Raw genomic sequence first — 21944 nt, 5'->3', positions numbered from 1 at the left:
CACAAAACGATTTAGAAACAACATCAGGGAGAGTATTGTAGTGCCATGATGTATTGCTTAGATTATCAGCACACATAGAAAACTTCATATTTCCACCACATTGAAGGCCTGTTTTGGTCTGAATAGGGTTGCAGCTTATTAGGGAACACTGAGCAGCAAGAAAGTAAGACAAGAGTTTTTAAAAAAGCAGTAAACAAGCACGATTTGAGATACGCTGAGCTTGTGAAGTTTCAGTCGGCTTATCACATTTATAAAGTTGCAGCATTTGATTTCTGAGGTGGAAACATTCAGGCCTCATTTACGTACAGTCAGGGTGTTGATGAGAAATGTGTTAAAAATGGAGGGAAATGTCTCCTGATAAGAATCGAATCACGTTCTTCGAAATGATCGCACATTGGAATAAAGATAAAGATATATAAATGAGGCCCTGAATTACAAGTTCAAACATTAGTCAGTGGTTTTTATTTACTAAGAGACAATATACAGACTGTCATGACACCTGTGTATACTGTAAATACACAATAACCGTACAGGCACAAAACACAATCATTGTACTTGTACAGACATCCAAGACACCCTGTTCCCCTTACAGTTTAACAAGAGAAACCTTCACAATACTGGCCCAGCTTTACTTTATTGATACAATTATTTATGCACGTCTGCCAATGCCTGTATTTTTCTTTTGGGATATCTCGTAAGATTGAGCTTCCTGAGGAAATAAATCTCTAAAAGCACCAGTACAGGCATGTAGCAAAGAGGCAATTAGTCAGAACTGTTGAGTTTTTCGGCAGTGTGTATGTAAGGAGAAGGCAGTGGGGATGCCCTGAGACACTAATAGATTATATAGAAAGACACAGAAGTACACAATGTGTGTTTTATGTGTGCAGGAGTGTTGTTACTATAATATACAGCATAAGTATAGATACATAACGATTACCAGACGACACAGAATGGGTTCATTCAGGGGTGAGCGTGTAGTTTCTTTCGCTGGTGCCTGCGCTAATATTGCACTAGTAGTTGTTGTGTGTGTAAAGCTCTCATTTCTACACGCTAAATAAAGAACAAATAATATTTAAGCACAACTAGATGGTTGGCTACAAAAAAAAATACTTCTGCCGTTAACTGTTTTTCACACAGGCATTCACATGTGTCGGTGTTGGGATTTGCACGATAACGATGCAAATGTGGCAAAGTCTGGCCTATTTATTCTTTCTAGTCATCTATGTCTATCTGTGTAGCGTCCATACAAGAATCCAAAGCTCTCAAATTTTAAAAACTGACACTTCTTTTTTTTTGTTGTTGCTTCCATCAACATTAAAAACTACCCCAACCAAATATCCACATCAGTCAGAGCAGCGCTGCAATGGCACCCGAACACAGAATATAATCTAATTAAGGCAATTAACAAAGAACTGTGCGCCATTTTTCCAGCACGTCTACGAATACAAAGTACAGATCACACATCAGCTTTCAGGTGTACACCTCCAGGGTCGCAAGAGTAAAAAAAAAAGAATAGGCCCAGATGTATATGATGTCGAATAGAAAAAAGAATATCAACAAAACTAGAAATTAACATAGTCGAACTAAAATAACGACAAAGGCAAATGTTATAAACAATTATCACAATTACAAAAAAAAAAAAAAAGAGGAACATTTCGGAATCACAGTCACCGTTAAAAACAACACACAGTACTTAGTGTACGTCACGACATGAAATGACTTGATCGGAAAATGATTTTTCTGACAATCAAACGCAGCTTTGGTGTGTTGAGTGGATGAACACAATTTACAAAAAAGGAACGAAAACAGAACCAAAAAAAGTGTTTGCGTATCACGGCACGGTAAGAGTCTTTCGATGAAACATTAAAAAAAATAAAGAAACAAAAGACACTCTTACAGTAGGACTGTGCAGGGAGTGTGTGGAGGAGGAGAAGCAGGATGATGGTGACGATGAGTGTGTGTTTTAGCGTGTGTATTGAGGAGCTGGAAGGCGCTAACCTTTCTTTATTGCACTTTTGAAGGACCCCAGTCCGACAAGTTTGAGGTCATGTTACTCTAAAACATCTCATACTATATTTGGCACGGGAGATATTGATTGAAACGTTGCTAAAACTGAATAAAAATATTAAAAACAGGAAGTGTGGGGGCACGAGTGTTGATCAGTGAAATCCACTGCAAACAGCCTTGTTTGTTTGTTTTGCGCACCCACGTTCGGTTTCGCATATGTCTGTTTATTTGTGGGGCGGGCGGGCGGGCGGGAGGCGAGGACGCTCTAGCAGTCCGCTGACTTGTGGTTGTCCCCGTCCTCCTTGGACAGAGGAGACCTGGCCTCCTTCATCTCCTCTCCTTCCTCTGCGCTCCCGCTGCTGCTGCTGACGCCTGGATAAACCACCATGCAGAACTTCTGGCCCACGTAGGTCATCTTATCTGGAAGAAGAGAGCGACAAAGTGTCAGGACATGTGCAGCAATGGCCTTTCAAATGATACATGACACGGTACGAAAGAAAGCAACTAAAAGATTTCACAACAGATGAAACAAAACTGTCAAACAACTCTCTTAACGAAACATGACCCAGCCCACGTCAAGCGAACTTACTAACGAAGGCGTCGAAGCACTGTGGCTTGTTGTCCCAGTAGACTCCCAGGAAATAGACGGGGACGCCAGTCAGCATGATGGCCAGGCCGATGCCACACACCACAGGCTCGGAGTAAAGGGAGAAGATGAGCAGGAAGGCCCAGAAGAGGAGGTAAATGACCGGCCATATCAGGCTGATCTGTGAGACAGAACAAAGCCAGACATCAGTATGTGATAGTACACCTTTTACACCACAAGAGAGCAGCTTTCCGAAGGTTTGTGGCTGCTCGAAGGCAGCGTTACTGCACATCATGTCTGTTTTTCCCTTGGATTTCCATTTTTGAAACATGTTTAGCTCTCCTCAAAGTGATAAACGATGGATTTAAAGCAAGAAAAACACATTTTCTTGTACTTCTCGAGTACGTATACCACAAAACGCACCTTGATTGGTCGGTGCATGTCGGGCTGTTTAAAACGCAGCACAATCTGCCCGGCGACAGTGACTCCATAGAAGAGGTAGTTGATGAAGCCCACATAGTTGATGAGAGTGTACATGTCGCTGGTGCACAGCATGAGCAGGGTGGACAGACACTGAGGAACGACAAGAAAAGGAGTTAGCGGTTCGTCTGCGTCGTCTGCAATGACTTATCTAAAGGAGATAATATAAATGAGTGTGGTGAGAGCAGGACTCACAGTGAAGAGCAGAGCGGGGATGGGAGTGCAGCGTTTGACGTGAATCATGGCCAGCAGACTGGGGAGGTGGCCCTCTCTGGCTCCGGCAAAGAACAACCTGTGAGAGGCAGAGGCAAAGCAGCAAAACAACGGTTAACGCGTGTAAGTCTACAGTATATCCACGTTATTCAAAAATAAAGGAAAGGCTTGTAGATGACTTGTGATGGTTTAGATGAGGATGGCAGAGAGGGAAGAGAGTTAAATTTAGAGCACAAAGGAAGTGGAAATGTACAATCACACACATGTTTTTGTGTAAGATTGCATGTCTATCAGCTTGGAGGAGTTTGATCAAGTCGTGATGTTTTTATATTTTTTAGTCCTTAAAGGGGCACTATGTTGTTTTCAAACTCAGAATTTTAATATTTACATAATTAATGAGGTAATAATACAAACTCAGAAATATTTAATTTTTCCATAACTAAACAAACAAGCTGCTCTCAGAGGAAAATAAGGTCCCCAGAACACTGTTTGAAGCTAGAAAGGTGGCAGGGTCCGCCAAATACAAACAAAATAGTACTAAATAATGCACCTTTAAGATGGAAAAACCTCCATTGTTTCACAAAAATACATCAATATTTGAGAAAAGACATAAAAAAATAAGCCTAATTTTATGTTGCAGTAATGTTTCCTCTTCCTCTTTCATATCTTAAGACCCCTCCAATTGTTTCCTGACCCCTTGTAAGGCCCCATTTGTTGGGATACAGACGAGAATCCGACAACAAGTGTTATATTAGAAATACGAGGGGGGTAAACATAGAAAGAAAATGTCTAAAAGAGTCAAAATACAAAGCAACAAACTTCTCATAACATAAAAACATGTTTTCTTGTTGAGCCAACTAACCGTGAGGAGGTGAAGAGTGAGCCGTTGACTCCCCCGAAGGTGGAGAGAGCCACAGAGATGGGCATGATCCACGACATGACTCCCAGCAGCTTCTCACCGAACGTCTGGGATGGAGGAGTGGGAGGATGAAGGTTAGAGGTCGGATGATGGTTAGACGCTCACTTCATCATGTTTTTTACTGTGCAATGCAATGGATTAGGTACAACAAACATGTCTGACTTCCACTAAAGGGAGACATTCTGCTGTCTGAGGTGCGTGTGTGATGAATGACGTCACAGGACCGGCCTGCGTCGTGCTCCGAGCTACTCACCACGGCAACGGCGTTAGAGGCGAGCAGCTCCTGGGGACTCATGGCCGTGACGTAGGCGATGTTGGCGAAGACGTACACGAAGGTGACGAGGGGGATGGAGATGAAGATGGCACGAGGGAGGTTCCTGGAGACGATAAAAACAGCAATGTTTAGGAGACAGAGGAGCTAAAGAGAAGGAGGTTCGGGGGAGGGGGGGGGGATTTAAGGTAGGAAATTAAAGCTTGTACCTTAGGGGAGGTGTATTAATGGATACTAAGGTTATTAAAAACGTGGGATTGTTAAAAAGACAGAAAATGCGGAGGAAATGAAGAAATAAAGCGTTTTATTCTACCAGAGATGTTTCTAAGTCAGTGACCAGACACTGGGGATGATGGTGAGAATTTCTCCCATGCTATGTTATCAAAGAGCTTCAAGAGAAAGGATGAGGGATTAGACTAATCACTGAAATAGCTGCAGGTAGCTTTAACATTAGCTATATATTCCTATGGCAGAATAAAGCGTCTTACACGTAGGGGTCCACCAGCTCCTCCGTGACGTAGTTGAGGAAGTTCCAGCCTCCGTAGGCGAAGGAGCCTTGTAGGAACGATAACGCTATCAAACCCACATCGTACTCCTTGAAGGGCTCGAAGGCGTTGGCTGGCTCCAGCCAGTAGTACTCTCCTACAGGTGGGGAGGAATGCAAAATGAAGTTTAAGTTGTAGTTTAATCATAAGAAATGCTTTTCACATCTTCAAATTGCTTCTTTTTGTCCGACCGACAGTCCAAAACCCTAAAGATTCTTCATTAACTGTCATAAATGACAAAGAAAAGCAGCAAATCCTTACATTTAAGAAGCTGTAAGCAGCATATGTTTGACATTGTAAAAATAGCCAGAATTGCCCTACTTACAACCGTCTCATTTGTTCAGGGTTTACTGCGCTCCTTACGTAAATCTGTACGACCTGTTCCCGAGCATTTCTCTGAGGTTACCTAATGTTGTTTGGCTGTGAGCGTAAACAAACTTTCCGCTACAGTCGGCATCTGAAAACCATTATCCAATGCAATCAGTGTGTGTAAAACAAGTCGTAAAAGGAGTTGACTGCCATCCCTGCGTTCCCACCGAGAAACCATCAAGTGCCGCTCGGGGTAACATCTAAATAATCCGTGATTTTTAGGAATCTGGTTGGTGAAATCCCCTCTTCAGGCATGTTTTCAGAGAGCATTAAAGTATTTCTGTTCTCACATACTGCCCCCCCCCCCACCCCTCATATATGACCTAAAGTCCCATCAAATCAGCCACCGGACTCTTCATTTATCTTCAAACGCTCGCACAGACATCCCCCCCTTTTGTTGTTTCAGGGGCCTACTCTCTGTGGCCCCTGTAATAACTGGCCCTCAGCCATGTTGTGAGAGCACGCAGGCGTGCTGATGTAAGCTATGTGAGGGCCCCAGCGCCTCGCTGACCCCCGCGGCATCCACGGGGAGTCTATACCGTCCCGAGTGACTGAAGATGTCCCCAGTGACCGCGAGCCGAGCGGGTTTATCCTTTCACACACAGACAAAGGTGGTATGCACTGAGGCATTCTGGGAGCACAGATGGCGCCGCTCACCCTTGCAGATCTGCACGATGCCCATGACGATGATGAGGGCGAGGGCCAGCAGCTTGCCGGCGGTGAATATGTCCTGCACCCTGGTGGCCCACCTGACGCTGGAGCAGTTCACCCATGTCAGCAGCACTAGAGAAACACAGGAAAACAACGAGTTAGAGCTTAATTTACCCCTTAAAATCAAGTTTCAACTCTTTATTTAAGCTCTTTAGTGTTTAGACAGTGAAATATGCAAACCAAGACCAACTTATCAGATGTCATGTGCATCATTTTATACAAATTTCCACTTAAATGTCGTTGAAATATAGAAATCTTTGGTGGTTTTGCGATTGATATAAAACAAAATCTGAACTCTGTATGGCGGTACATGATGGGTTTGTGCTGACTGTGCTGAAAGGTTGGGAAATAAGGAGTGAATTGAGCAGATAAAGGTTTACGTGTGACTGTTTTATTGGTCTTGTAAAGGAACTGCCATTGCGTCATTTGGAGTAGTAGTAGCACTAAGATTATTTCCCAAGAGAAGGAAAAGTTACGACACCGGTAACTGCCGCTGATAACCCCGGGCCTTGAAGTTTTACTTGATAGAAAGTGAACTGATCCGAGGTCAGCGAACCGTGAAAGATTAAAAGCTGCACACTTGAGCGTTTGCGACGTGTCTGAACAACTAACACGGCAGCGACCTTTGACTCCGCCGCCGCATCGTCGCGTTGAACTTCACCCGCTATCTCGTACACCTCATGTCTTACTATACCTGCAATACTTCTGTTCTACCTAAGCACTGCTGTTATTCGAGCTTCAAGTTAGCGTCTGTAAATATAATACTAATCTCATCAATGCATCTTACAATTCTAACTTATTGCACCTTTAATGTTCAAACGAATCAACTTTCTTGCAATCAGGGTTGTAATTTCATGTCTGGGTTTGTTGCCGTGATAAGACAACAACCAGATAATACTTTTAGAAATCACAAGCTCACTGAGTTTGACAGTGACGGATAAAGACGGCAGATAAACGTATCGTTTAAGTCACGTTTTATACCGGACTCCCCTCAAACATCTGTTAAAAACTATTTGGAAAATGCTACTCGACTCACTTCGGCTCGAGGCTGACCTAACATGGACAAAGATAATGGATTTGATCTGTGCCGCTGGGTACAACGGGCCAGCGGGTTCAGGCCAATAGGGTGCCATTAAATAATCGGCCTGTTTGACTCTGTGGGATTAAGTTCATCACATTAAATAACTCTGAGCTGAGCTGCCACCGCGGGGGGCGAAGGCAGATGCACTCGAACGGGGTCTGCACGGATTCGCACTCGCTATAGAGATGTGTGCGCTGGATGCAAACATGAGAGGCTCAAAGGTGAACAGGGTTTATGATGTCCTGAGGTGGGTGTGTTCGAGGCGTGTGCTCCTACAGCAGATAGAAAAGGAGTTGTGGTGAGGGGGAGAGCCACGGAGCTGCTGCCGCTGCTACTCCTTCCACAAGAAAACAGGAAATGAGAAACTTTGCAGTTGCACACAACTGACTTTTCCTCACGCAGCCCGGACTGTATACATCTTAAACCTCTTAACCACCAGTAAACAAAGTTGTTTAAGGAACAAAATGATCTTTCGCCCAACGCGTCCGCTCCCCTCCCTCTCCCTCTTGTTGACAGGCGAGGGCGGCGAGTAAACACCTGAGGACACATTCTCAGAGACACGGAGCTGTGGGGCCGCTCAGCTGTCCGTAAGCTGAGTATACAAAACGGGTGTGTGGAAACTTGCTGAGTTAACCGCGAGGCCGCCTGGAAAACACGACGGAGTTATGACCTCGCAGTCCGCCATATGTAGGAAGAGACACGGACCCAGGGGGAGGATCGCATGTTTTTTGAAACGGTACACCTCGGAAAACCTTTAAGACCAGATCTGGCTACGTCTGGTTTCACCGTCACATATTGTCATCACTTTCTTAAAATAAGAAAGGTTATGTCCTGCACACTATTATACAATGTTCTGGCAGGGGAAATGTGTATGCGTATTAACACATGCTCTCATAAACAACAAGGATGACATCAAAGTTTAGGGGAAACAGCTCATCTTTCACCCACTTCCCTCAACAACAACAGAAAAACGAGGACTAAACATCTATAAAGTCCACTCAGTCTGGCTTTCGTCGTTGAAAACTGCCTGACAACATCTGTCCGATTGACACGAAACGAGTTGTGGCTGCTAGCAGCTCTTGTCTGGACTGGGTTCATTTTGCTTCAGGGCGTTCGTGAAAGTGGGACAATATGTTCTTTTAGTTTGTGCGTTGGTTAAAAGTACATCCCAAAGAAAGTAGTGGGAGAACGTTAGGGCAGGTGGTGTGGACTCATGGAAGAGGTTTTCTGTTTTTGTTTTCTACATTTCTTGCATTATCCTGGAGCTGCAACTATCAGAGTACACCTCACTCATATCCACCTGGACAGATGTTCTGTCTCTTTACAGTTTCTGTCAAACTTTCATCTTAACGTGACCCAATTTGGCGCGTAAGACAGTTGGAGAAGCCTGAAAAAGGAGACCTTCGGGGCACGGCTAATCTGCATAAACTAGAGTAACTGCAGCCGCATTCGAATGACACATGAAATTTGTGGAAATGTTTCTCTGATATCCTGCTGACCGACCGACATGATTTCTTTGGCAGAGGTAATTATGGAGTGGCTCTCTTGGTTCACCGGGTACAAATGTGTTGCCTGTTATCGCGCATGCCTCTTGGGAGCGGGAGGTTTCCACATTGTCAAGCCAAACAGGGCAGCCAACTGTGCCCATCTGCCACTGAACAGCGTGTCACAGGACGTCCTCTAGGAAAGAAAAACCCTTTGGAGTTCAGTTCCAGGGAGTGGAAATACAGAGAAATTGACTGTTGTGCGCTAAAAAACGTAATTTTCTCTCTCCCTTCTCTAGCTGCGATTTAAAAAGTTGACTTAAATAATGTTTACTCCCTTCTAAATCTCACTAATGTTGCAGGGATGTTTACTTGACAGGTCAGATTAAGGTGTTGACAGATTGTGTGTTGTCGCTTCGTACACACACAATACACACACTCTTCTCCGCTGTCCATGCCGGTCTGTCTGTCTGAAGGCTGCCTGCAGTATTTGGCCTGTGTGTGTGAACTTTGCTGAGGGATTCAAATCAACCGCTGTCATGTCTGCGGCAACGCATTTGTCCGTTCGTCTTCACACGTTCGCTGCCCAGTGCTACACTCCTGTAGTTGCATTGCTATCTCTTGTTTTCGTCCTTCTCTTAGATGACCTCTGGCCGAGGGTGAGAGAGCAGAGGAGCTTCAGAGGAAAAAGACGGAAAACTGGGACAGAGGGTGACATACGCTGGATAAATCAAGCTGTTATTCAGCCTTTGTGCAACAAAGTATGCGAGTGTCCTTTACATTTTGTCCGGGAACTTGTATCTCGCACCTGAATGTCAAACGGTCTTGTAACTGTGTCAGCATTGGTGTACCCATTGCTTTTGTTGAATTGCAATGTTTCTCATTTGTTTTAAGTCCTTTGACAGCAGAGTTTGTGGCAGTTTTCTGTCAAATTTGAGCCTGTCTCAACAAGCAGCACCCTCGCAAAGAACTTAGAGTCCTTTTCGCTCCATTTCTTTAGGCTATCTGCACTCTTTTATCTCTGCAAAACTGAATCAGTGTTGAGTCTGAGCTGTGGGCTGGTTAAACGGGAAAGTGCAGAGAGTTCAATTTGTAAAATGTTTCTCGTGTAGGATGTTTCATCCCACTGTCTCCAGGATAGCCTAAGGTAGCACAGGCAAATCTAGCCTGGCTCTGTCCAAAGCTGACAAAATCAACATACCAGGATTTCTTAAGCTCACTAGTTAAACTTCCTGTCAAGAAATATCACAAATAAAGCCTGTAAAACAGTGAATTACTGCTTTCACAATTGAATGTTTCCACGGGTTAAACAAATAAGATATATTGTGTTCATTAGTGAGCTTTAGAGGTGCTGGTAGGTGGATTTTGTTAGCTTTGTTAGCTCACTAGCTAACATTTTATATCTTCCTTGTTTAATTTCTGCAAAGTATAAAGTGTAAAAACAACAATTTGCTTTTCTATGTGCTTGGACTCGGTGTTGGACTTTTTCTGGGCTGCAACCAGTAAGCTAACTTCCTGTCAAAAATGATTGCACGTTAATTATTCACACTTCAGATATTCAATCATTAATAATTTAGATATTGTGTTAAATAGTGAGGCGCTGGAAGGTGGATTTTTTTGTTAGCTTGCTGCAGAGCCATGCCAGCTGCTGTGGTGCCAAGTTTCCAGTCTTTGTGCTAAGTTAAGCTAACCGGCTTCTACTTTAGACAGACCTGAGTCAGAGTGTTGTCATAGTACGTCGAGTACCAAACAATAAAACCAACAAAGATAAACCAGTTTCTCTTGAGGGGGAACGGTTGAAGCGGATGAGTTGTCTCTTGTGCAGACGCTCGAGCAGACGCAAAGATTACGAGGATTAATATTCTTTTCATCATCATCGTGACACACAGCGGGCGCAGGTGTTTTACATAACAGGTATTGCTTATTTGTCTGTGACCTTGCAGGTCCCGATGAGTCTGACCTAGTTCGTGAAGTCAAACTCTTAAACTATACTGTGCTTTAAGCCAGTTTAAGTTACTGTTACTCACAGAGGCAGACGGCAGCCAGCAGACGCAGGCCACCCTCCGGCGGGAAGCAGGTGGGGAACAGAGGCTGCAGGACGTAGTTGGAAAAGGTCAGCGCGATCACAGCCTGGTTGGTCGGGTAGATCACCAGCACGGCGATCCACAAACGCAGGAACCTGAGGCGGACAGGAGGGAGGGTGACACCGTTACAATCACAGTGGCATGATGAGAGAAACAGTGGGGTGTCAGGAGCACACACAGGTGGGCCCAAACAGGAGGAAGTACATCACAAAGGTACATGGTACATATACATCCTTTCATTTGCAGCGTCCCATTCAAAAGCGGGCTATTTTTGGTTGAAATGTAAACTCAACTTCTTACCACGCTCAGCCTCTCATAGTATTAAATCCACTGGCGTCTGGTTATACAATAACTACTCCTAAAAATCACATGTAATGCTGAAACAATGTGTCACTTTGAGCATTTTTTCCTGTTTTGTAAGGTTTTACAGGTTAAACAACGGATAAAAAAGACTCGACAGACTGAGGCAATACAAGTAATCCCTTGCAACATCCCTTCAGACAAAGCAAAGGGGAAAGACCATGCTGTAAGTGGTGACTGATATGGAAACTTGACAGCTCACACCAAAGTTTCACTTCTGTTATGTTTAGTTACAAACATCTGTAATTTCCCCCCAAAGCCTCTGAAACATTTTTCTGAAACACCTCCACTGGAACCACAGGTGAAACTTCAGTTTGGCGGCTTGTTTAACCGAGATGACTCACGCAACCTTTCAAACGGACAGCCCTCGTCACACAGGAACATCCTGATGCAATATCGCCAAATATTACAGATTGCACTATAATGACTTTGGCTTTTCTATTGCATGCAATCTTTCTCCCTATAAGAGAGACTTTTTTTAATACAACATTTAAAAACTAAACAATTAAATAAGGAAAAACTCATATTTAAGTATCGGTAAGCTTAAAAAAAAGTATCAGTGCTTCCAGACAGTAGCTGACACTAATGGATCATTTTTAATAAAGGCTCAATATGAGCTTGAACCTGATTATACTGATAAAGGAACACACTCAGGACTTAATGTCAGCCTTGCACTGAAACACTGAGGATGTTTTAATGCGCTAGAAGCTGACAGGATAACCACATACCGCACTAATGTACAGAGGGAGCAGGCGAGGGGTTGAATGAGAGCAGGAGGGTTGAACTGAGTACAAACTGAGTGAAATTCTCTGGGAGCTTATAGAGGGATCATTACAGCTGACTGCGTTAACCGGATTGTGTCTCGCTGGAATGTGTGTGTGTGTTTAATGTACAAAAATGTAGATTCAAATGCAGGACGATGCTGCGCGAAACCTCCATGTAGAAAGTAACATTCCCTCAAGTACCTCGACTTTACTTTGTATTACATTTTGTGTAGCTACACCACTGCATTTCTCAGGGGAAATATTGAAGTTTTTACTTCAGTATATCAACCCGAAAGCTTAAGTTAGGCTGCTAGCTACTTTGCAGATTAGGTCTCACATGCTTAGCATATGATATGATGTGCTGCTATACACTGAGGCAGAATCAGAGTCGATGTAGTACATTAAATATGGCTGATAATACTTCTGTACTTTGACTTAAACACTCATGGAGGACAAATAGAGGATTTGGTGGCATCACTTCTTTTAAGGGCTGCAAATAATAACTTTTTTTAAGCTATTTGTTTACCATAAAAAGTAATATTCCACTTTCTTGAAACACAAAACTGAAGGTATTCAGTTAAGTCTCATAGAAGACAAAGAAAACCAGCAAATATTCACATTTGAAAGGCATTTTTGCTTAAAAAATTGGCTTGTATTATGAATTAATTCTGAAAATTATCGCAGATGTATCTTGTAAGTTGTGAATGTTACTTTCCCCCACTGGTAGACACACGAATAACTCCACGTTTGGATTGGCCAACTAAATAAATTCCATTGTATTTAACTTTATTTGCCCAAATATCACAAGACCGCCCTAGCCAGTTGTATACAATGATCCCCTGTAGTATCTGTTAGTCTATAAACCGCACAATATGGGTGTAACACAACCATCATTAGTCTGACATAACAAAGAGCCTTTGTGCTCGGATTACATTGTCCATTCAAGTTGTGTCTGAGCATACAACTTTACGAGCTCTTCCCACTCCTTCCACGAGCTCGCTAACATAAGTATTTCCGTCACATGCAAACGCAAGCTGCGCCCCTTCACGCCCACCTACACACACACTGGGATAAAAGGAGCAGGACAACAACAACAAACACCCCTTGAACAGCGAGGGCACAGGGAAACAGCGTGGCCCCGACACTTCAAACCCAACAGTTCATTGAAGTGTATTGATAGCTCCTGTACAAAGGGACAAAAACAATCATTGGCTGTTATGTCTGGTTGAATTCCTCTCTCAAAATACCCCGCGATATGTATCCTTGGGATAGTTGAAAATAAACAATGGTCTAATCTGTGTTTACATTCCGGGCAAAGGCACAGTGTGTGTGAAATCTACGCTAACAAACGATATTGTTTTGCTCGGAAATACACCTAGCCGGGTTCCCATGCGTTTACTGTAAGCGGCGACACCTTAAAGCTAACCATTCATGGATGAATGGAAGAAGGCGGGGGGGCGCAGAAGAAATACAAAAAACCCACAGTAGCAAAAAGACCCCCTGCTTTGGATCAAGATGTCTGACCCACATCGCCGAGCTCATCCACCAGGATAAAGAGAAGAATCTAGACATGTCGGTATGCTCCCCTAAATCCATGTCAAATTCACTTTAATTGTTCAGGAGGCCCCCTTCTTCTTGAAAACTGGGTCATACGCTTTAAAGACAATGCTTTTGAGCAGGGTCAGCTGGAGGTTTATCGGACCTTAGTGACCTGAGAAAAATGCCTGTCCTCAAAAGTGACAGATCTGACCATGAAGAAGTCCATCGAACAAAGATATGATGCTTCAACAAACTCGTGTTTTTTCGGTTTCCTCCTTTCCATCAGTGTTTTATATATGTTCTTGTGCATGTGAAAGGTCTTGAAAGTTAAGAAGCCCAAAGTCAGCGCCAACGGGAGCTCCTCTCTCCCACAGAAAACACTGCTCCTGAAACGCCTCGTCAGTAGTCCTGCCTTTAATTCCAGGACTTCCTGACGTAGACTACGTCACAGTGTCACACATTTGCATGATTTATGCCTATGTTCATAGTAGAAGTGAGGCTAACTGGAAGCTGAAAACACAACAGAGCCGACCGGAGACAAGGTGAGCAGTGCTGGCTCAGGCGTGTGTGAGCTGACCAATCAGAGCAGACTGGGTATTCCAGGGGGGCGGGGCCTTAAAGAGACAGGAGCTTCAGACAGAGGGGGAATACAGTGCTGCTCTATGAGAAAATGTATGTGATTTTTGAGCATTAAAGCACGTAAACCTACTCTATTTGTAACCCAAGATAAAACCATGTACCTGAAATAAACACAGTATGTCTCCTTTAACGTCTCTCATCAACAAAATAATAACGGCTTGGTCCCTTAAATCTTAACAACACAGGCATTTCCTTCTTGCTGTGTAAACTTGAGACATTTAGAATAAAATATCTGAGCCAAACTCAAAATCATGTTGCAGATCAGTACTGAAGACAAACAATATTGACTTTGTAAATGTCACTCTAAGAAAAAACCCCGCCTAACTTGAAAAAACCACAACTCGTGGTTTCCTGCACATGGCACATATTTCACCGCTTCCTGTTGTCATGTCAGTCTCTTGTATGATGCAACAGTGACTCAAATCACCCATTCAAATGTATAAGTGTACACCTAAACGCCCCACTGATTGTTTCAGACTGACTGGAGTGTCTGCCTCGTGTTCACTCACCCAGCCAGCCCTCCGAAAATGTCCTTAACGTAGGAGTAGTCTCCCCCCGACTTGGGGATGGTGACGCCCAGCTCGGCGTAGCACAGCGCTCCGATGGCAGTGATGATTCCTGTGATGATCCAGACGACCAGGGCCACGCCCACGGAGCTGGCGTTCTCCATCACTCCCTTGGGACTGACGAAGATACCTGAGCCGATGATGTTACCTGGCGGGGAGGGAGAGAGGGGAGAGGCGAGGAGTCAGGTTTCAGATTGAAAAAGGAGTTACTGTCAGCATTGTAGTCACAAATTCTGGTGTTTACTTGAGTGACACAGCAGAGGTGAAAGCAAACAGGTTTGAATGTGCTTTTTGAGTGCATTTAAAGGGGCATTGCACCATTCTTATGCACCAAGATCAGCTTAGTTGCCCTGAGAAGTACAAGTCAGCCTGAGATAACAGTTATAATGTCATCTTGTGTATGCAGTAACATGCTAACTGAGCTAAAACACGCTCACATGGTCCTTTAAGTGTGCAGCTGCTTAGTCTGTAGTGCTTTCACTGAGAGTGAAATGCCACTCGTCATAGTCACTGGGTGATTTCCGTGAACAGCATTGAGGGCAGACAGAACAAATTGAGCAGGAAAAGGAATGAGGTCATGAGCAGAAAGTGAGCGACAAAGAGGGGAAAAAATGAGAGCGAGCGAGAGCAGAACAGCGACGGAGGGGGAACCTGTAATGTGCTGACTTTGCACAGAGTTATGAGGAGATGGAGCAAGACAGAGAGCGGGGTAACAGAGTGCAAAGAAGGAGGAGGGATGAGAGGTGGGGATGGGGATGGGGGGGCAGAGTAATGCCCTGACAGGTTCAATGAGCATCAGAGTGCCTGGCAGTTTACACAGGAGCTGAAAGATGACCGGGTTCTGGTCTGACATGAAAGAGGCCGCCCCGGACGGATTCGCTCTGTGACAAAGCCGAGGTCGGAGGTCAGGAGCCTCCGATCAGATTTAGCTGACTGTGCTTGAATAAAAAAAGGCGTCAGGTTCAAAGGTTGAAGGTTTTTGAATCATAACTGGCTGGCTGAATGATAGGCTGAGTGGCATTTTACAGTACAAAAGTCAAAGGTATGAATGAACTGCCAATGAACTACAATATATAGCTTGTAGGCAATTCAGCCAGGTGCACAAGTGACAACCCAGATCTTTTATTTTCTTGGTTCTAGCTTCTCAAATTGATTACGTGCTGCTTTTCTCGTTCACGTCTCTCAAAATCCTCAAAACTCATGTCCATACTGAGTTCATAACCTGGGACGAGGGGGCAGAAGTAGCTTCATTTTAAGGGGTCGAAACATAAAAAGGTTGGGAACCACTGGACCAAACGAATGCAAACAATAAACTTGATGAAAGTCATGTTTAACTGAAGGCTTGAACACATCATGCTGTTCTCTTTCAGCGCTCGATGGAGGTTATCTTGATATTGCGTCATCCAACATGTACAACAACAACAAGGAAAAAAGCTCAAAACTTCATAAAAATACTGCGCATGCTTCTCCGATCACTTAAATCTGAAGCAAATCTGACCATATGCCAAACCGCGTGCTCAACGTAAAGCCAAGGACATGCGTATTAGTTCAACTTTAACAGACTCCATATGCATCACGTGCGAGTGGCCGGACGGTCGCCCACTTATGTAACTCCAGTTGCAGGTGAGAGGTTAAAAAGACGACAAACAAACATCGCAGAGCTGATTATGTGGACATCTTTATGGCTGCAGAGGTCTTCGGTGCGTGACCTTTGACATCTTCGACATGCATTGACTCCCTGATACGCCTCTAAAGTTTCAATAGGCAAATAAGGGTGAAATGCTGATTTACAGGCGAGAGCGAATGTGCACGCTTGCATGTTCGCGTCACGTGCGTCTTTGCAGTGTGTGAGACATGCTGACTACATGGAATCGCTTTAAGTTTCCTGTTCCTCTGGTGGATTTCAAACAGGCCAAAGGGGAAGAGTGTTTTTTAAAAAAAAACCCAAAAAAAAACAGCTGGCTGGTCTCTTGACCTTGATCTACTCTTTTGGATCAAGTGGAGAAAAAGTCTGAACTGTTGTTTCCGGACCAAATCTGACTCTTGTAACAAATCTCTGCAGGCCTCGGCCTCTTTTAGCACAGGATATTTTGATATCCTCCTCTGTTGTTGGATTGTTGTTTCACAGAGGAAGTGGCCTGGTCTCCGACATGCTCTGTGAGCACATTACTGATCCTCTTGGACTCTGTTTGATGTCCTCTGACAGCGACTGGTTGAGTTTATTTAGGATCATATGGTCTTAGACAACTACGAGGTTCTTTTACGATCTCATTGAGATTGCTTCTCTTTTATTTGATTGTATTAACTATTTTTTATTTAACTTTCTGGAGAAAGACGGTTGATTGTCGAGTCTCATCACTACGTCGTGAAATACTGGCGCCTTGGGTCGGACACCAACCCAAGACGTCAGGCCAAATCATCAGTGATTGACGACCTGGGGATGAGACTCCAACACCAACTATCTTTCTGCAGGAAGTTACATTTTGACGTTTACAATGAACGATTATTGGCACATTAGATCATTTCTCCCTAAAATACTGTATACAAAACCAAGATATTTCTAACACCTGACCTCACAGGTCTACATGGAGACACACAATAGAGATTCATAAAAGAGTCAAGACGGAAGCAATTGAAGAAATTGACTTTTGTTTGGGCCTCCACGACACCTGACTGAACACCACTACCAGCAGCAGCAGATGATGAATATTAACGAGCATGTGTGTATTTGTGCAGCATTATGACATAACCCTAATCAGCCTTTATAAAGCCCTGTAGGATTAGTTCTTGCATTTCCTCCCAGTGTTAAATCCCCTGTTCAAACAGCCACCAAGCTGAGGCAACCTGCTGCTTGGCCCTCAGCCAGACCCTCGCAGACCCCGCAGGCCCGTGTGCCTGTGTACATGCATGCGTGCGAGTTATTATTAGCAATTCATTACACTGAAGTTATTTTGCGAACGTGTTTTGTGTAATGATTGTGCCTGCAAGCCAAAGATCTGGGGGGCTCAATTTTAAGAGAAAGAGCCGCTGTGATTGGATCAAACCGAGCTCGATGTTGCATCCAAGTGAAGTGAATTTGAGTCTATTCAATTAGAAAACACAGAGATTGGAGTCCAGCTCAGACAGGGCTAAGCCAGGCGAGCTAATAAAACAGCATAATCAGGGTGGGGCCTTCTTCCAAGTGGCCAAAAGTTCACTTCTAATCCCAATTCCTGGCTTTGCACGTTCCTGTACTTGTGTGAGTGATAAATGCCTGTACTGCACAATAGGCCGTAAAACCATTTGATGTCCTCGTGCACACAACCCCCCCCACCCGCCTTCCTCCCTCCTCCTTACTCCCCTTTTTCATGGAAACCCAGCGGGGGCGCGCTCACAATAAGAAAAGGATCAGACGAGTCACCTGAGCTCACTTCCCCCAGCGCATGATAGTGTGAGCTGATGGAATCAGGGACGAAAAGCCGCCGCCAGAGAACAGTCTGGTGACTCTTTACGCGGAGGTGCGTGGACTCCGGACGGCCGTAAAAAGTCCTCTCGGATGGCGCGAGAACGCTGCCAACTTATTTCTTTGTGATCAGCCGATGAATGGAGAGATAAAAAACGATTGTGCTGCACGGTCAGGCCGGAGAGAAAAGATGTCAGTGTGCACAGGGATTAGTTGCTACGACGCATTTTATGATTGTTGGCCTGGAAAGGTGCAATAAACAGTATTCTATCAATAAAATCCTTCTTCTTGGCCTAAGCTTCTTCTGCGCTGGAGATTAGGTCCTTCCAGTTAAAACCTCGAGGATTTAAGGAGTAAGTTACACATTGACAAAGACAAAGAACAAAGCCTTCTCTAAAATAATGCTAAGGTTGCTCTTCATCTCCCTGCTCTCTCTCTCTCTCTCTCTCTCTCTCTCTTGGCAATTTTCACACTCTCACTCACTCTTCCCTCCCGTTACCGTGGAAACACATGAACGAATGAGTCACTTCTCCTCAACCTGTCAAGGTCAACACGAAGACCACACACACCCACAACCTGTCTGTCTTGGACGAGCTGGGCCGTATTTCGCCAGCATCGATCGACGTGCCGTCTGATGGTTTAATCTCGGCTTGTTTGTCGCCTGTATTGAATGAAAATGACCTCTTTCGCCGCCTTCGACCGGCCTCTGAGCAGCCCTGCCGCTGCATTTGTGACATTTACCCCCATTATTATGTAGATATGGTCAAGCATGCTTTAAGCTTTGACTTAGCTGATAGGATGGTGAGTTTAAAGGTGCAATATGTAAGAATTTGCCAGCTATTGAATTTATACTCAAGTCAAGGTTAGCTAGTTAGCTCAATTAGCTTTATTCCTTCATATTGCCCCTTTAACACTAATAGTATATTATAAAGCTGAGCTGTTATAGTTGATTAATTCATTAGTGCAACTATTTTGATAGCTGATTTTTTATTAAAATGTTTTTTAAAGCTAAAATACCTAAAAAATCTTAAAATTAAGCTTCTCTATTGTTACGATTTGCTGCTTTTTGGTGTCGTCTGTGATAATAAACTGAATATCGTTAAGTTTTTCGGGGCTGGTTGGGCAAAACGAGACATTTAAAGTCGTGACCTTGGGCTTTTGGAAATCGTCGAAGGCATTTGCGATAAATCTTTTATCAAGAAAATAATCAACTGAACTTTGCGGTCCTGACCATCCATCATTCATTACCATCCTTTGACCTATTAGTCCTTGTTCCGAACTGTATGTCCCTTTCTGTGCAAATACACTGAGAGCGTGTGCACATATACTTGGCAAACAAAGCTGATTCTTACTCTTAAAGATTAAATGATGATGAAAACAGTTGTTAGGCGCAGCCCTGGTATTAGGGCACATGGCTTCTTGACCTTTCCTGCTACATCTGTTTGCATCTGTTGTCTTATTACGTGTGAAAAACACTTCTTTATATGGAGAATTAAAAAAAACACACTTTTCATTCATGTTTAGCCGAATCACATGCACCTAATGTAAGTTCCTATTATACCCTTTCCATACATGTAAGCAACTGTTGAATCTTATCAGCGAATCATAAAAATCTAAAAGTATACAAGCATAGAAAGCAAATATACTAATGGTGTATGAAGCAATTAGAGGGTTACTCAAGTGAGTTAGTCAAAGTGCTTTAGATCTGACATTGAGGGGCTTGCAAGAGAGATCAAAAAAGAAAGACACGTCAAACAGCTCTGCTCCTTTAAAGTTGCATCTCTCCATCAACTATTCTTACACATTAGACAAATATAAGAGCTGCAGGGCTCATTTATGACAATCCAAGTCATGTGAGCCTATAGATTGGTCTGAATGAAGCATGACAGACTGGTGAGGGTGATGACATCATCATCATCATCGCTGATGAAAGGCAGCAGGCATTAAAGGGTGAAGGCACGAGGCTCGTGGCACTAAGTTACTGTTACAGGCATTCATCTTTAAACACCCACATGATCACCATAAACTTAATGCTCCTCTCTTAACGATGGGATCTGATCCCAGTGCAGCCTTGAGTGACTTCTGGAACACAGGTGGTCCTCTTTCTCCTCATTGCTCACAAATACACTTGTTTTTTCCACATTCTCAGACGCACACTGAGCTGTGGGTTTAAATAGCGAGGAAGTTTTCACAATAAGGAAGATATGTGTCTAAATGACAGTTACACCTACCAACAATAATCCCGCAGGCGCTCACGAGCCCGATCGACTTCTTGAGCGCGACTCCGTCTCCCGACTCCTCGCCGGCATCCTTGGCAGAGCCCGACGTGCTGCCCCGCTGTCTCGGACCGTCCGTCATTGTGATGTCTGGACTTGTGAGTTTCTTTCTTTGTTTTGGTTTTGTCCTTTTTTTTTAATCTTCTTCTCCGCCTCGCAGCACCTGATGCCGGCTTGTCTCGCGTCGAGCTTGTGCGTCAGCTTTGTGCGTAAAACCACGTTCGCCGAAACGTGCCGCGCTTATCTGATGGGGGAAAGTTGATTGTCGTTGCACGGTCAGCAAAAAAAAAAAAAACTTAGAAAAAGATTAAGAAAATACAAAAAAAAAGCGAAGGATAAGTGCAGCTTCCTGCGTCCGGAGCGCAAAATCCTGCTGCAGCTGCGACTGTGACGCTTCTTCAAGGATTCACCGCAGCCGACCTGTCTCTTGTGCTGCTGGCACAGCTGGTCACAAACTAGTCCTGTAACCGAGCGGAAAGCGCATATTCCAATGAAATAACTTCGTCCTTCCGAGACCAAAACAAGCTCTCACTGCTGCTTCCTTGATCCAGGTGTGAGCTGAAGAGACAAAAGCATCCTCTCTGCAAACACCAGACGCTGCTCCCGGCACCAGCACAACAGAGACGTCGCACAAACAGAGAGTAAAGTCGCTCAGGTCTGCCTCGCAAACATCCGACCTGTGTTTGGTTTGGACCGGGGAGGTTGCATTTGAGTAAATATACGCGGTGTCCTTCATATGAGTACAGTAAGCCCGCCCCTTTCCTGTCTCCCCCCCCCTACCTCCTCCTCCTCCTCCTCCTCCTCCTTGTTTTTCCTCGCTCAGCCTCTCCAGGACACTCCCATCTTTACTTCCATCAGCTGTTCCTCCAAATTCAGTCCGTGCAGGAACCCAAACAAGGCAGCTTGGAGGGTTGCAGCACTTTGCCTTCACTTCTGTCTTCTTCTCTCCTCACCACATCCTGCCACCATCACTGCCCTTCTTTTTCTAGCCTTGCTTCACACTTATTATTCAAAACGCAGCAGAAGTCTAAATTTAGCCCTCCCCCTCACTGTGCATGCTGCTGGTGTTTCTGTCATGCATGTGCACAGTGCTAGTGCTGCTATAAATAGGTCGCCTTTACAAATAAGCTCTATACCTTCCTCTGCGACCCTTTGCGGTGAGCTTTAATAAAGATTTGACTGTCAATAGGCAGTGTCAAAGCGACAGAGTCCTCTGTCTGCATTGTCTGCACACAAATGTTTTGGGTATCCCTGGAGACACTGAGTCTGTCCTTCGTTATCTCCCTGATATGCCCGCAGGTGTGTTTTTGTTTCTGTGCAGAAATTACGCGACACCATCTTCTGGCAGAAACTTGAGCTCTTGTGAGTCCCTGAAATAAGTGTCAAAGTGGATTTGCCTTCCAATTAGGATGTGTTGTGAGAGAGGATAAGTCATTTCCTTATACCAAAAGGGACAGCACCATGATCAGTATATACAGTACATACATTTCTAAGCTGTAATCCACATTTGACATATTCAATTTGTACTATTTTGCAGTCTTTTGTTTGACTTTACCGTGATTAAAACCAAAGATTAGATTAATCTACTGCATCATCAATTGCAATAAT

General features: G+C 44.1%; 1 protein-coding gene across 1 annotated transcript; it reads right to left on the bottom strand.

Annotated features, from left to right (window-relative positions):
* Window positions 1-439: 439 nt before the first annotated feature.
* On the bottom strand, window positions 440-20963 carry slc7a8a (solute carrier family 7 member 8a). The gene is made up of 11 exons (XM_084343422.1): window positions 20292-20963; window positions 14562-14766; window positions 10694-10845; window positions 6048-6173; window positions 4965-5118; window positions 4459-4582; window positions 4149-4252; window positions 3269-3365; window positions 3017-3166; window positions 2597-2774; window positions 440-2427 (listed from the first exon to the last, which is right to left on the bottom strand). Exons 1-11 carry the CDS (start codon window positions 20416-20418, stop codon window positions 2273-2275), a joined length of 1572 nt encoding a protein of 523 aa, XP_084199548.1. The 5' UTR covers window positions 20419-20963; the 3' UTR covers window positions 440-2272.
* Window positions 20964-21944: the final 981 nt, after the last annotated feature.

Source organism: Pagrus pagrus, assembly GCF_965226575.1.
Source record: "Pagrus pagrus genome assembly, chromosome: 22".
Lineage (NCBI taxonomy): Eukaryota > Metazoa > Chordata > Actinopteri > Spariformes > Sparidae > Pagrus > Pagrus pagrus.
This window is presented reverse-complemented; position numbering and strand designations above follow the sequence as displayed.

Excerpts from the sequence above, each read along its gene's own strand:
- slc7a8a (XM_084343422.1), bottom strand. The coding sequence starts at position 20,418 with ATGACGGACGGTCCGAGACAGCGGGGCAGCACGTCGGGCTCTGCCAAG. Across the intron at positions 6,174-10,693 it reads GCTGGCTGCCGTCTGCCTCT|TGCTGCTGACATGGGTGAAC; the intron begins GTGAGTAACAGT and ends GTGTTTCTCTAG. Across the intron at positions 2,428-2,596 it reads GTGCTTCGACGCCTTCGTTA|ATAAGATGACCTACGTGGGC; the intron begins GTAAGTTCGCTT and ends CTCTTCTTCCAG.